Here is a 13,867-nt window from a genome sequence, read left to right on the forward strand (position 1 = left end):
TTGTTTCCTTCACCTGGGGTCTGTCTCTATCTTAAAAATCCACCCTTCATTCAGCAGGGAACTCAGAGCTAGTGCTGCTGCCTCCATGGTACAATTTCTTTATCTCCTTCCTTCCTATGAGAACAGTATCCCCCATCCCCTCCCTTTTTAAAGTGCTAAATAACACTACTTGAGAACTTGAGTTTGCCTGGATTTTTCTTTTGAAAGCAAGTGTGAGAAATGTATTAATATTTAATCCAAACAATTTGGAAGAAGTTGAAGCTACAATTAGATAGCCGTGGCCATCTGTCATAAGCAGCAGAACAGAAATTTGCTTAATAACTTGGAAAGAGAAAGGGACTGCCAATCACCTATAGATTATTCCTTAATAAAGTGTGCACAGTCTCTGCAGAGGGAGATCCAGGTGGTGAAGGAGACACTCCAGACCATGCTGGTGCAACTTCAGTCAGCCAAGGAGGCAGGAGAAGAAAAGGCTGGAGACTTCCTCTGTGACAGCTGGTGTCCAGGAAAACAAGACTTGAAGGAATAATGAGCAGAAAGAACTGGTAGGATGACATTAATTCACAAAGGGCTGCTTTTAGTAACTGAATACTGTTTTACTAAGCCTCAGGGATCTCTGCTCTCCCCTGCATACCTAATAACTAAATCAATTATGGAGAAACAGAGCCCGAAGGTCTATCATCAGAAGTATGCTACGCAGCCTTACATGTTTTGGCACAGATTGGGAAACAGCTTTCAGAACAGAGCAGCTCCTGTAAATGCGTAGATTACAAATTGATACATTTCAAGTGAGTCTGCGAAGTTGCCTTTAATGTCAGTGAAATGTTCGCCTTGAAGACTCATAAACACTGTCTTCCTTTACTCATGGATTTATTTTTTCCCCCAGATTTAAAAATGCAGCATTAAAGCTGGAACATCCAATATTTCTTGGAAACTTAGCTGTAAGAGTAAGATTTTTTTTCTTTGGCTTTAACGGCTTTCTTACACTGAATGTATTTTCACATTCTTGCCAATAATTAAATCAATAGAATGAAATTCAAGCTAACCAAGTTCTTTCAACTGAAATTTGGACCTCATTTACTCTGTGGTATTGAGTACAGTGGAGGTAACTAACAGCAGCCCCTATAGCAGTAGTTTAACTGGCTTTATTTAGGTAGTAATATAAACTTGCTTTAGTATTAAGAGGGGTTGTAAAACAAACAAAAAAAAATTTATGTTGATATGTATTCCTTACATTTAAATTTTGTTTGAAAATAAGACATTTAACTTTCCATGTAAAGATTATTACTATTACTTTGATCTTCCTTATAAAATTAAGAAGGAATGCAGATTTTTTGCAAGACACGTATGTCTATATATACTTACTTAAATGTGTATTTTTATAGGAAATAAAGGCAATGCTGAACTGAAGCCAACACCATTATAAGTTACCTTCATTAGATACTGTTCCAAAGAGTTAATGCCTTTAAAAATTCATTGTGTACTCTTACTTTGATACCAGTATATCTCTGATGTCATAAATTCTGTTTCTCTCATTTGTTTCAGAGGGAGGATTTCTTTTAAAAAAACACCACTGAATTGTTTTAAATCCAATAGATGAAGAAAATGTCTTGCACCTCAGTGCTGTACTTTTTTTATACTGTTTTTCTGTGACATTTAGAATTACTTTTCACTGCTACTTCAATTACTTATTTTTAGCCATGTTGTCAATGTTTTAGTAAATTTTGAAGGTGTTTGGACTCCTTGCCCACTAAGATGGTGCTCATTTTCTTGTGTGTTTTAATACTAGTTGAAACTTCTACCTCAATGTGAAGTACATAAGGAGGGAGGAATGCAGTGCCAGGCAGCTAAGACATACAACAGGATTATAATTGCCTTGAGGAGCACACAGTTGTCAACTAGGGTAGCAGAGCTCAGACAGTTTCTGTAGTCATCAGATTTCAGGGTCAAATTACAACCCTGTAATTCAGAGCCTGGTTGACTTTTCCCACTAGATAATATACAGGCCATCATCCATGTTGCTATAAAGACTCTTGGCTCTTGAGCATGTGTGGACTCTGCTACTTTGTTTCGATCCTGTTTCAAATGGAGGTCTCTTGCTGCTCTGCTGCTGGTCTGGCAAGTTTCTTCCTCCAAGTCCCTACACAATACCTACCTCCCCACAGCAGCTTTGGCAACTGAGCAAGGTGTTTTGTCTCCATCTCAAGGCAGCCCAACAAGCATAGGTGGCAGCCTGCAGCACCCTGACATCCAGCAATGCACAGGAACCCCTGCCTGCCAGAAAGCACTCATGGAAACCCACATGAGTTCAGTAACAGGAAAGGGAGCACAGTGACAAGATAGAACTCTTGAAACTGGTTTTTTTAAGATCCTTGGAAGCTCCTTATGAGTTAATACTGCAGAGGGCTTGGGTACTGAGTTTCTAGCAATGAGCATTTATAGAGGACAATCCCAGAAATGATGGCCAGTCCATTAAGATTGCATGACAGTCCTCTCTGACACACTGCAGCCTGTGTGGAGTTTTGTCTTTTGAATAATTAATGCCTGCAGTATTAATAGTAGGTAGGCCCTAGAAGTGCCTTAGAGCCCAGATCAGCCACAGCTGCTGTATAAAGTCTGCCTTCTTGCAGCAGCAAGGGCTCAGCAACAGGGATAGTGACCAGCCATCACAGGGGCAGAAAAACAGCACTCTCATTCTCACTAGCAAGGGTTCTTGAAGACATTCCTGTTCAGTAAAAAAAGCCTGTGTGGCTTTTGTGTTTTGAAACACCTCTACATTTTAATAAAAACTCGACTTACGCAACCACTCTAGTAAGACACTGAACTCCTGAGAAGGGAAATTGAATCAGTCATCATTCATGTTATATTTGTATCTGTTAACATTTATTTTATATGTAATGTTGACTACTACTACTTAATTTATTATTCCATTAACTTCACTATTTGTTGTGGGAAGTTAGAGCCAGTAACCATCCCTTTTCTCAGATACATTTGATAATAAGCATACTAAAAAAAAGTACTATGCAATGTATCAACTGCCTTTTATCTAAGGATAGAAAACTTTGAAATAAAGAGAAGTATGTTTTTAACTAACCCAATGTCTGTCTGTATTCTGTGCGGTGTACAACATTTTAGAAATTTCATCATGTGGAGTGGAGGAGAGGAAAGGAGAAAGAAACCATGTGTGTGACTATTATTGTGCTGTTGACAGCAGTAATTCGTCTGCGTGAGGGAGTCTGTTATGCCTTTTGGAAACAATCTAAAGACATATTCAAGACTGGAATCTGACTGTGAAATGGAGCTGTTTCAGTGTGAGGGGTAGAAAGAAATATCAAGCAGAACTATACAGACAGGTAAAACCTGCACTTGGGTCCCAGCTTTACTCTGTCTTGCTGTGCACAACTGAATCCTGCCTGCCCTCCCTCAGTTCCTCACCCATTGCTAAGAGTCAAGGGAAGGAAAGTAAGACTGTGGATTTGCTACAGCAATATTTGAGGTCGAAGTAATGCTCTTAAATGCGTTTATTGCCCCAATAGAGGTAGGAGAGTGTGTATAGTGTCCCAAGGCCCAGTTTCTCACATGCTTGCTAGAACTCTCACTTCCAGGTGGACTGCTCTCCCGCCACCCTAAAACAATAATGTCACCAGTAATAAGCCCCTTTCCTGCCCAGGACATGTGCTGTCCCTATCCAAAACACTAGACTCAAAAGGTTTGAAGAGTACATAGGCATATAAGGGTTTGAGCATTAACCTGCCACAGCAACGGAATAATCATTTAGATTGAGACCTTAAGACTGGGCCAAACCATTCACCCAGCACTACCATGTCCACCACTGAAACATGTCCCTAACTGCCACATCTACACATGTTTTAAATACCTCCAGCATTGGTGACACCATCACCTCACTGGGCAGCCTGTTCCAGTGTTTGACAACCCTTTCACAGAAGAATTTTTTCCTAATACCCGACCTAAACCTCCCCTGGCTCAACTTAAGGTTATGTCCTCTTGTCCTATCACTTGTTACCTGAGAGAAGAGACTGACTTCCAAATTCTGAAACATCCTTTCAGATAGTTGTGGAGGGCAATAATGTCCCCCAAACCTCCTTTTCTCCCAGCTAAACAAACACAATTTTCTCACATGCTCCTCAATATTTGTGCTTCAGCCCCTTCACCAGCTCTGTTGCTCTTCCAAAGCACATGAAACGGACTGCTGGAGGGGAGCTGCAAAATGAGAAAGCAACTCACCTCAAGCAGTCCCTTGCACATGCTTCATAGGAGTAATTGATTGTGTCACATACACACGCACACCTTCCCCCCACCCCAGTGTAGAAACATGTTCTCAAAGGACTAAAGGAGAAAGCAAGTAAAGGACAGCACCCCAAAGGGTGATTAGCTCCAGCCCAGTATTTCTTTTCTTCACAATCAATTAGCTAACCCATTCTTTCTAAAGCATGACAGCTCAGGCTTTTGCTACCATTACTTGTTAAATCAAGATAAGTGTGCCTCTTTTCTAGACCACTGGAGAAGGCAGTTCAATAATGGGTCCCAGATAGGCAGTAGTACTGGAGAGAGCTCCAGGGTAAGATTAGAATAATCCTCATGTATCCTCTTAGTTTACTATCCTATTAAAAATGAGACTGGGACCAAGAGGGTTTTTTTTAGTTAGTCTCAGAGCTTAACATGCTACAAAGAAGATCTAAAATATTATGCACATGTGAATATTTTTCTGCCTTGCTAAAGATGATAATAGAAGTTTCTGGAGAAGTATTAAAAAAATAAAAAGGGCCTGGGAATATAGAAAATTCTGCCTGAACCTGAAAAGCAGCCAAGCCAGCAGCCACAGTAAAGCATTTCTCTCAAATTTCTAATGAAGTCTTGAATATGAGGCCTGGGAAAAGAACATCTGGTGTTGAGTGAGTAAGGAAATGTTTGAGTTCTGCACATGCATGACACTCCGTCACACTGTCCTTGTTTTCTTGTCTGGAAGAGCAGTGTCTTTGGGAAGGGGGTGTTGGGGCACTGTCAAAGACTCACACAGTGTCAGTACATCACTTGGCAATTTGTTCTTATAATCACCCCCAAAGCTGAACAAATAGTCGGTAACAATAAGCAGCTGTACAGGAATACTAAGTGGCAAAAGAGAAAGAATATTAAACTAGTCAGTCACAGCTAGGAGATGCACGATAGATCCCACTGGAGAAATGGAAAATTAAGATACCTTTCCGCAGTGCCAGTCCAATTTATAAGAAGAAAACAGCCTCAATTTTATTACTTCTGATAATGAGACTTTGAAACACCAAAGGAAGGATCTCTGTTTCCTTGTCAAGTAGACTCAAGATTTTAAGTCATCAGTTCAATCCCAGAACCTTTGTGCCTGCTCTCAGGCTTTCTGGTAGTAGCAGCCCAGGGCAAGGCTCAGAATCAGCAGCAGGGAGCTGGGCACAGCTCTTCAGTGCTGGGAGTCAGTGTCACAAGGACTGGGTGAGAGGTACCAGAGATAAGCTGTTCCACTCCTGGGGACTTAGAGAGGTGGATACATCATTATCACCTTCTCCCATTTTTGTAGGCTTCTAGAAACTTAATTTTTCATGTTGTTTTTACTTTAAAGTATGTTTTCAGAAAGTTCCTTCTGCATCCTCCATAACCTGAAATTTAGAGGTACCAGGATTGTTTTATTTGTTCTGTCTCAATTACGGTAAGGTCAAGCTGTCAGACCTATTTGTTCTTAGCTATTGTCTGATGAGTTTGGGTCACAGTTTACTCCTTTAATTTCAATAACATGAGTTCCTGAAGCAACAGCTGACTAATCGACCAGGCTATTTCCCACACTTAGATGGGCAACACTGAAGAGCAGGAACATGGCATTGCTATCTGCACATAGTACTGACAAGTCTATGAGCACTGCCACCTCTGGTGTGCCTCCACAAAATAAAAGCAGTCAAGGTGTCAGGAGAAGAGGTACAAGAACATCTTTGAAGATTAGGAAAAACTAACTTCCTTCTAACAGAAGACCAGCAAAGTTCAGTATACAGACAACTTGCTAACTAAAGCCCAAAAGGTGACCCACTCATACCCTTTAGTATTTACATGGAGAAGGATTTTCAATGCCTACTGATTGATTCATCTGGTAGAACCCTACACCAGGGAGAGGAAAAAACAAATTTTTAGCAGAAAGAGTAATTGTTCATGGAAGCATGAAACTCTGTCTCTCAAACTTAAAGGAAGTTTGGGATTTTTCCCCCCCCAGAAATTGTGAATAATGCCCTTCTACACTTGATTCAGAAAACATCACAATCCAAGTTTGTATGGCCTGCATGATACATAATGGCACTGAGTAGTAGTCACAGTGCGTTACCTTAAATATATGCATTTTACTTAATGGCTTAAAAAACGCACAGGAGAAATGCTTTCATAAGCTGTTGTTTAGCTGCAGAGGTGGAGTTGGAGGAAAGAACAGCTGGGTGTCTACAAGTTGGGAAAGCCCATTTATCTAGTCTCTGATCTTGACCTTGACTCAAAGGGCAACTGAAACCAAACAGTAAGAAAGGCCTTACTGTAAATCTTTCCTTAGAAGCAAAGACTGAAGCTATTACAAAATGGTTCACAGCCTGACTAGGGAAGCAAATTTCTTCCCTCCCAGGTGTAGGTAGGTTAAATGGACTAAAGACATTTTTCATGGTGTAGTACCAGGCAAGACAGGGTGATGCTAGTGCCAGATTTGGTGGCTGGGGAGCAAAGGCAGTGCCACAGCACTTGAACTGCACTCCAGCTTGAAAGGCAGCAGAGCACCACTTGCAGTGATGAGGTTGGGCATCCTCCTCTGCAAAAAGGAAAACCCAAAGAAACCCAACCAGCACCATAGCCATCAGGCACTGCTTATCTTGGCTCATTGTGCCATCATTTGATTACTTGGTTTTATTAAATGAGAAAGAAAAGGTGAAAAGAACACCCTGCCCCTCACTGCCATACATGATCATTGTCCTTGCTAATTTTCTATAATGAGCTGTAGCAAATGAAGCCAGTCTCCCTCAATTAGTCCTGATGGGAAATGTTTCTTTTGTCTCCTCATCAAATACTCCAAATTCTTTGAATCTATATGTGATACAACTGTACCAAATCCCCATCTGCCCATCAGACGTCTCCCTAGCATTGTGAACAGAAAGCAGTAACACAGAACAGCTCTTCCACTACAGTCATACTCTCCCTGGTTATGTCATGGGAACAGTAAGGCATCACCAGTTTTATTTCCTTCTTTCTACTGTGTGATTTATTTTTTGAATTGAAAATGTAATATTGATTGGGTCTACTTTAGGGGGAAGAAAAGAACCAAACTAAAACAACCAGCAGTTGTCTCCTGAAAGAGAACTAGTTCACCAGGCCTGGTTAATATCTCCTCTTCTGCAGCCTTAGTTCTTCAACTTTAGGAAGTTCTTCCCAGAAGATATACTGAGGTCAGCAGAACAATAATTCAGGGGATTTTTTATTTACCTTCCCCATAAATTGGTAACTGAACCTGTTTATCTTGTGCAAAAGATATTGGTAAGCTTTGGGTTTGGCCTGCAGCTGTTAACTGTCACTGGGTCATTTACTAGGGAATGTGGTATTTAGGTCTAGGAGTTGAATCAATAGAAGGAAATAATCCCAACTTCTGTGTATGGACAGTACACTACAGAAACCTAAGCAAAATGTCTGATGTCTTGTGGTCAGGAGCTCCCAGTTTGCTTATCCTTCCCTCCATTCACTCCACCCCCAAGGTAAAGGCTCAGGCAGACACACATGCTTCACATTCATCCCTCTAACACCTTTTACATATGGCTTGTGCATGTCCTAAATGGCGCATCCATTTGAAAGAAAGGAGCAAACTTCATACTGTACTTCAAGGATGTTTTTTTTTCCTCCACTGCTGCTGGTCATCTTTTCATTCCAGCTCTCCTCTTTGATCTCCCTGCACAGCATCCTGCATCTGCCATGGGCTGGCACATCACCTCAGGCATGGGTGGTTGTAGCAGTCCTCACCCCTGCACTCTGCATATGTGTGCAGGCACACCCCCCCTCCTTGCACTCACACTCCATTTGAGGGAATAAACAGAGCCCAGATGCTTTACCCTGACTCCTTTGGGTCAAAGCCTGCTGAAAGCCTGATGCTCAGGGGAGGCAGGCATGCTCATCAAGGATTGAGGATCCCCTGAGTTCAGGTCAGAGAAAGCTCTTTTCAGCCAAGTCTTGCGCAAATCTGCCTCTTCAGAGGCCAAAGCCAGCCAGACAGAGAGCAGAACCATTTGTCCCTAACCCCACACTCAAAGTGTCTACTAATCTTTTCCCTACCCCTGCAATAAAACCTGACAGAACACCACCAGACAGGCAAGAAAGTTTAGTTCTACTGGTTGAAGTAGTAGGGAAAAAACACATTTTGGGCAGGCAGGGGCTTGCCACAGCTCCTCTGGGGGAACTGCTATCTCATCACAGAATCACAGGAAGAGCTACAGGACCCTGTTGGCACCACAGACCCAGGCTCTCACAGAGGGTTATCAGCTACAGTGGTATGTTCACACACCTTTCCCATCTTTGCAAGGGCAAAGGAAACTCATCTGCATGGAAATACAACAAAATCAAGGTCAAGAGACAAGGTTTGCCTGACTGTCTGACCCTACTGAAGCTGGGCTGTGTGAGCACAAGCTTTCAGCACCTCACTGTACCAGTCTCACCTAGAGTTAACTTATCAGTCCTGGGTGGTTACTATGTAGCTCAGTTACTAGTTGTGAAAGACTTCAGAGAAATAGGAAAGATGAATCTCTCATGCCTTATAGACAACTCCAAACTATCCCCAAAAATTTAGCAGTGCTGCCCAGTGCTACCTTCACTGAAGGCAGCTGGAAGGGCAGAGTTCTCCATCTCTCAGGGCTTCTAAGCACATCAGTGATTTTGAGAATGCAAACCTGAGTCCTTGCTAAATTTTACCAACACCCTGACAATAAAAACACTGCATAATGTCAAGGCTGTCCAAGTTAAGCTTTTTAGTCAGGCTAGGCTGAAATCCAAATGCCTCTCTGTTCCTGCTGAAGCCAGCACTCACCAGTCAGGTCTCCTGGCCAGTCCATGGGAATCCCCAATGCAAGGAGGCACTGTGCATCTGGCACAGGATGTTCAGACCCTTTTTTTCATGTATCTCCTTGACTTTGGACACCAGCTTGATTTTGAAAACACCTACAGTGCTTCAGTGAGGCTTGAGGTAATTGAAAAGATATCATAGTCCCCTGCAGTTAGGCAAGGCTTTGTATAACCTTGAATTGTTGTAAAAGAAATAAAACTTGTGAGACATCCTCCATGAAGCATGTGGCATAGGAAAAGGCAGACTTTGTGTGACTGCATAGACTGAAGAAGTCATCATCCACTGGAGGTAAAGTCCTTACAACTTGGTGGCAAGTTTTCAACCATATGCTCTTGTAAGTCTCAGTGTGTCACTGAATGCAGCTTAATTCTCATCCAGACTAAACAAGTTGCTCCAGCAGGAATCTAGTATTTCAACTCCCAGCCACTGGCCACTGCTCACATCAAGACTCACCAAGAGGTAGAAAAATTTCTCCCATGGTACTTAGGGATAAAAGAAGGACTTGACAACTTTTACTACCTCTCATCTGGAGGAACAACATTGCTCTGCATCTGGGAGGCAATGAGTTTCAGCAGGAACCACTCACATGGATGAGTCCAGTGAGCAGCTCTACTTCTCCCAGCCTCAGCTACTCCCCAAGAACCTGATACTGATTTTCAGCTTCTCTTTCCACCTTCTGATGCTCCTTGGACTCCTTCCCTCCTTCTTCAGGTTTCCCCTTGCAGATATGCACCTTGTCTAGCAGAGGATACAGCACAAGAATTTATATTAACAGCTGTCAAAAGGAGAGCTTCTCCTGCACTTTAATATACACGTTCCCACCCCACTCTTTCCCAGGCTAAACACTGAGTGTTGAACCAAACCCCACACCCCACCTGCCTTTCCAGGTGTCATATGCAATCTGACAACTTTAAAATAGTTGAACTTGCTTTAGCAGGGGGAGGGGATTAGAAGGTCTCCAGAGGCCCTTTCCAAACCCAATCATTCCATGATAGGAGGGAAAAAAAGACCAGAAAGCAAACAGCACTATTTTGTTTAGTTTCAGATCTGCCAAGTGTTCCATGCCACTTTTAATCATAAGTCAAAGTAATCCTTTAAGAGGTTTTGCTGAAGGGAGCATTAAAGTGTGCAGGATCATGTAGAGTTCTCCAAGGAGAGTCACAAATTGATACCAGGGAAAAAAATGCAGGCAAGAGGTACACCACTGACATGGCTCCAAAGTTCTGCTCTTAAAATGCTAGAGAAACCTGTGATTAGACAGATATTGACACAGGATTCTTGTAATGGAAACCAGTCCATTTCCAAATTGCATCTTTACAAGCAGCACTGACTCAGACAAAATTTAACTACAAGCAACAATTTACAGCCCCTTTTGGAGGAACAGCTGAGCTACTTAGGGAAAGCTTGACCTAAGGTGACAACAAGATAAAGACCTCTGATATCTGCAACCACATCCTTACAGCATCTGGATTCTGCTTGGGCTCCTCATATGTCTTTCTCCTTTCAAACTGGTATAAGACAGCCCCCTCTTAGTTCATCTCTTTTGTGCTCATAGAAGAATAGGAATGGTGACATTTGGCAAACAAACTTTCACCAGAAGGCAGACATTGCAGCAGTAAAGTACAAGCCTGGCTCCTTCGGCTCAGGGACAGATGTGAAGCTTTCAGAGGGTGATAGAATTTTGGTCTTCTTGCAGTAAACAGAAAATGGATTCAGGCCAGACACTGCAGAATTCTATAGGCTACCCACAAGTGACACTTTTCATCCAGTAAGGCAGGAAATGTGAGGTAGGTCTCTTTAAAGGGCACAACTTAACATAGCTCATTTCTTAGATCCCTTTAACTAAAGGCTTGTAGGACCTCAGCAGCCGTCATGCATTTCAAGGTAGCAGCATTACATCATCAGGACTAGGTGGCAGACTATGTCCATTCCCTCCTTGGAGAGTGCAGTATTCCCAGTTAATCCACAGGGTCATTTCCTCCTTCCCCACCTCTCAGCCCCTTTGATACTACTAATTCCTATCTGCACTCACAAGACCCTGTTTTCATATCATGACATGACTAATGAACTGAATCTGACACAGTAATTAACTGGTAAGGGTAGGTCTACATTTTCTTATTTAGCATAAATGCTGCAGTTCTTGTGCCAGGGAAGCTTCTGACAGTGGCTGGGCACATGCTGGATGGCTTTGCTGGACTGTACTACTCCACGATGCCAAGGAGCTACTGTGCACAAAACAACAGAGTGCTCTCCATCAGGAGATGCAGAGGGACAGAGCAGGACCAGAGGAAAGTCCACATCTGCCTTAGAAATCACTCCACCAGTGAATCCCCAACATCCTACAAACTCAAAGGCTATTCAGAAAGTCTGCAGAATTACTCCCAGCACAACTCACCTGTCTTGCCTGAGTTTGTACATCTTTAAAGAAAACACTTTGAATAGATCCAAGGGCCAAATAATTATGGTTGCAGAACCCACAGGAATATGACCTCTGCTATCTGGCTTCAGACAACACTAATAATACAAACTCTGTAACACAAAACTTTGTCCAGTCACATATTGAGTTAGTACTTTCAATTGATGTTATCCCATCGCTGTTGCCCTTTAAGCATGAAGTGTTCAATAGTAGAGGTGTTACATATTCACTTCACAAGCGCCTCCAGCATCCTCAGTTTCAGGAGGCATGGAGGATGCTCAACACCTTAGTGAAAGAGTCAGTTACTTCAACCCATGCCCCCATGTTGATGATTTTTAAATTTGTCCTTCAGTCTATTTAATAACATGTGAAGTGTTCCAACTTGTCCATAACCTCTTTTGAGTACAGGTTGCAGGTGGATATTTAGGTAGTCATACACCTCAACAGCCTCTATGGAGAATAGTACTCTCAGATGAGAACATGAAAGTGTTCCCTTTGTCCCAGCAGAGACATTAGTAAGTTTAAAAAAAATTCTCAAAGAAGTGGGTACTGTCAAGAGTATCCAAGCAATTACTAAAGCCAAGAGGGAGAGCTCAAATTCAAACAGTGAAATGGCAGTGAGCAGCCTGAGCTGAACCATCCCCTGTGGGGACTGGGACTCCAAAATTGCTGCATTAAGCCAGAGAATGAGGAATGTTAGAAGTCAAACAGATGAAGCTGGGGTAAGCTTAATCTCAAAGGTGAGCAATGTGATCTGTGATTTTAAGATTGCTTGCATCTGCATAATCAACACTACAGTAAGAAAATGAGAACACATAAGTAAATTCCTGGGTTATATTTAAATAAATCCATTATTATGCTGTCCCTTAAGGCAAATTCAAAGGGTGGTAGGGTTTTCCTGCCTCCTAAATGTACAATTGAGACTACACTCCCCCAAAAGACAAATTATCACTGTTAACCAGAATGCAGACTGGGGTAGGGCAGCTGGAAAGGTCCTTCTGGGGTCAAGGAAAAAAAGCCACAAGACACATACTAGCACATCACAAAGTGCTACCTGATAATGCTGTGTTTCTGTAGCCCAACATGGCCAGGTCCCATGGGCTACAAATTCATGGATTACTATAATCCATACAAATGTAATTATAGCTCTCTGTGCTCTTCGCAAGCTGTGCGTATTGGCCATGTGCAGAACTATGAGTACTTCTGTAATCTCATTTTCTGATTTTTATTTTTTCTCCCCAAAAGCACATCACCAAGTCTTCCTTTTCCCAGAGTGAAGTTTGATGCTTTTGATCTCTCAGGACTGAAGGCGATATGTTGCCCATCACAGAAGCTTATTTTTCTTATCTTTTCCTCCACATTCCTTTTATGGCCACGAGAAAACATTCAGTACAGACATGAGGCAATGAGGTCTGTAACACCAGTCAGGTTTTAACAGTAGGCCAGTCTCAGACTTAGCATAGACACCATGCTCTTCTCAGGATAAGTGCCATGTGTGGGCATACCTGGCAAGGCCCAGGACAATAGGATTGCTACCGTAACAGGTGGTTGCAGCTGGCCCATGCCAGCAGGGTGTACAGGACAGAAGGACTGTCTCTTTGCCCTGTCCTTCCCTCTCAAATGCCTTGTGCAAGGGCAGCTCAAGGCACTGCAAACATGAGAACACAAGCACAGAAAAACAAGCACACCCTTCCTCTTCTAGGAAGAGGAGGGAGGAAAGGGCTGCTTTTTGAAAAGATTCTCCTAGCAGGCACCATCATCTGAAACACCTTCCATTGGCCAGTCCAGGACCTGGACAAACCTGTGCAACACCTGCCTCTGGCCCTACATACATCTAGTTTAGGTAGCCAAAATTTAGGCAGGGTTTTTGGGTGCCACAGCTAACCTTTGTTGTCAGATCTGCGACCTGTTCCTAGAATATACATGGGACTCCACTATCCATGTATTTTCTCCACCAAGTCTGCTTCCAGTTCCTCCACTTGAGACCTGGCCTTATAGTTGGGTATTCCCAGTGCTGGAGAGGAAGGTCACTGTGCTCTGTGATGTTACTGCAGGAGGGAGAACACTGATTACACTGGCAGCTCACACTAGTTCTGGTGCCTGGTTACTCTGGGAAGGCAGAGGAAGAAGACAAGCTGCAAGGCCAATTCAGCATCTCTTACCTACCAGCTTTGTGGGAATCCTATGAGGGCCACACAGGTAACAAGCTATCGAGTGTCAGTTCACGCCAGAGGCTGCTTCAGGAACAGGCAATTAAAAAGCAGCCATCAGAGGCAGTTTCCAACCTGTCACCTATATCACTCTCCCAGACACCATGTGGGGGTGTAAATGCCGGCAAAGGA

General features: G+C 42.7%; 1 protein-coding gene across 4 annotated transcripts in view; it reads left to right on the forward strand.

The window, feature by feature from the left end:
- DISC1 (DISC1 scaffold protein) overlaps positions 1-3,093 on the forward strand; it is a 214,490-nt gene extending 211,397 nt beyond the window's left edge. For 3 of the 4 annotated variants that reach the window (XM_071549549.1, XM_071549546.1, XM_071549548.1), the window contains exon 14: positions 380-3,093. In XM_071549549.1, the coding sequence (XP_071405650.1) occupies positions 380-529 (150 nt within the window). In that variant the 3' untranslated portion in view covers positions 530-3,093. The remainder of the gene's footprint in view (positions 1-379) is intronic. The other variant, XM_071549547.1, reaches the window with a different exon arrangement.
- The last annotated feature ends 10,774 nt before the right edge of the window (positions 3,094-13,867 follow it).

This window comes from Pithys albifrons, chromosome 2, assembly GCF_047495875.1.
Source record: "Pithys albifrons albifrons isolate INPA30051 chromosome 2, PitAlb_v1, whole genome shotgun sequence".
Taxonomy (NCBI): Eukaryota; Metazoa; Chordata; class Aves; order Passeriformes; family Thamnophilidae; genus Pithys; species Pithys albifrons.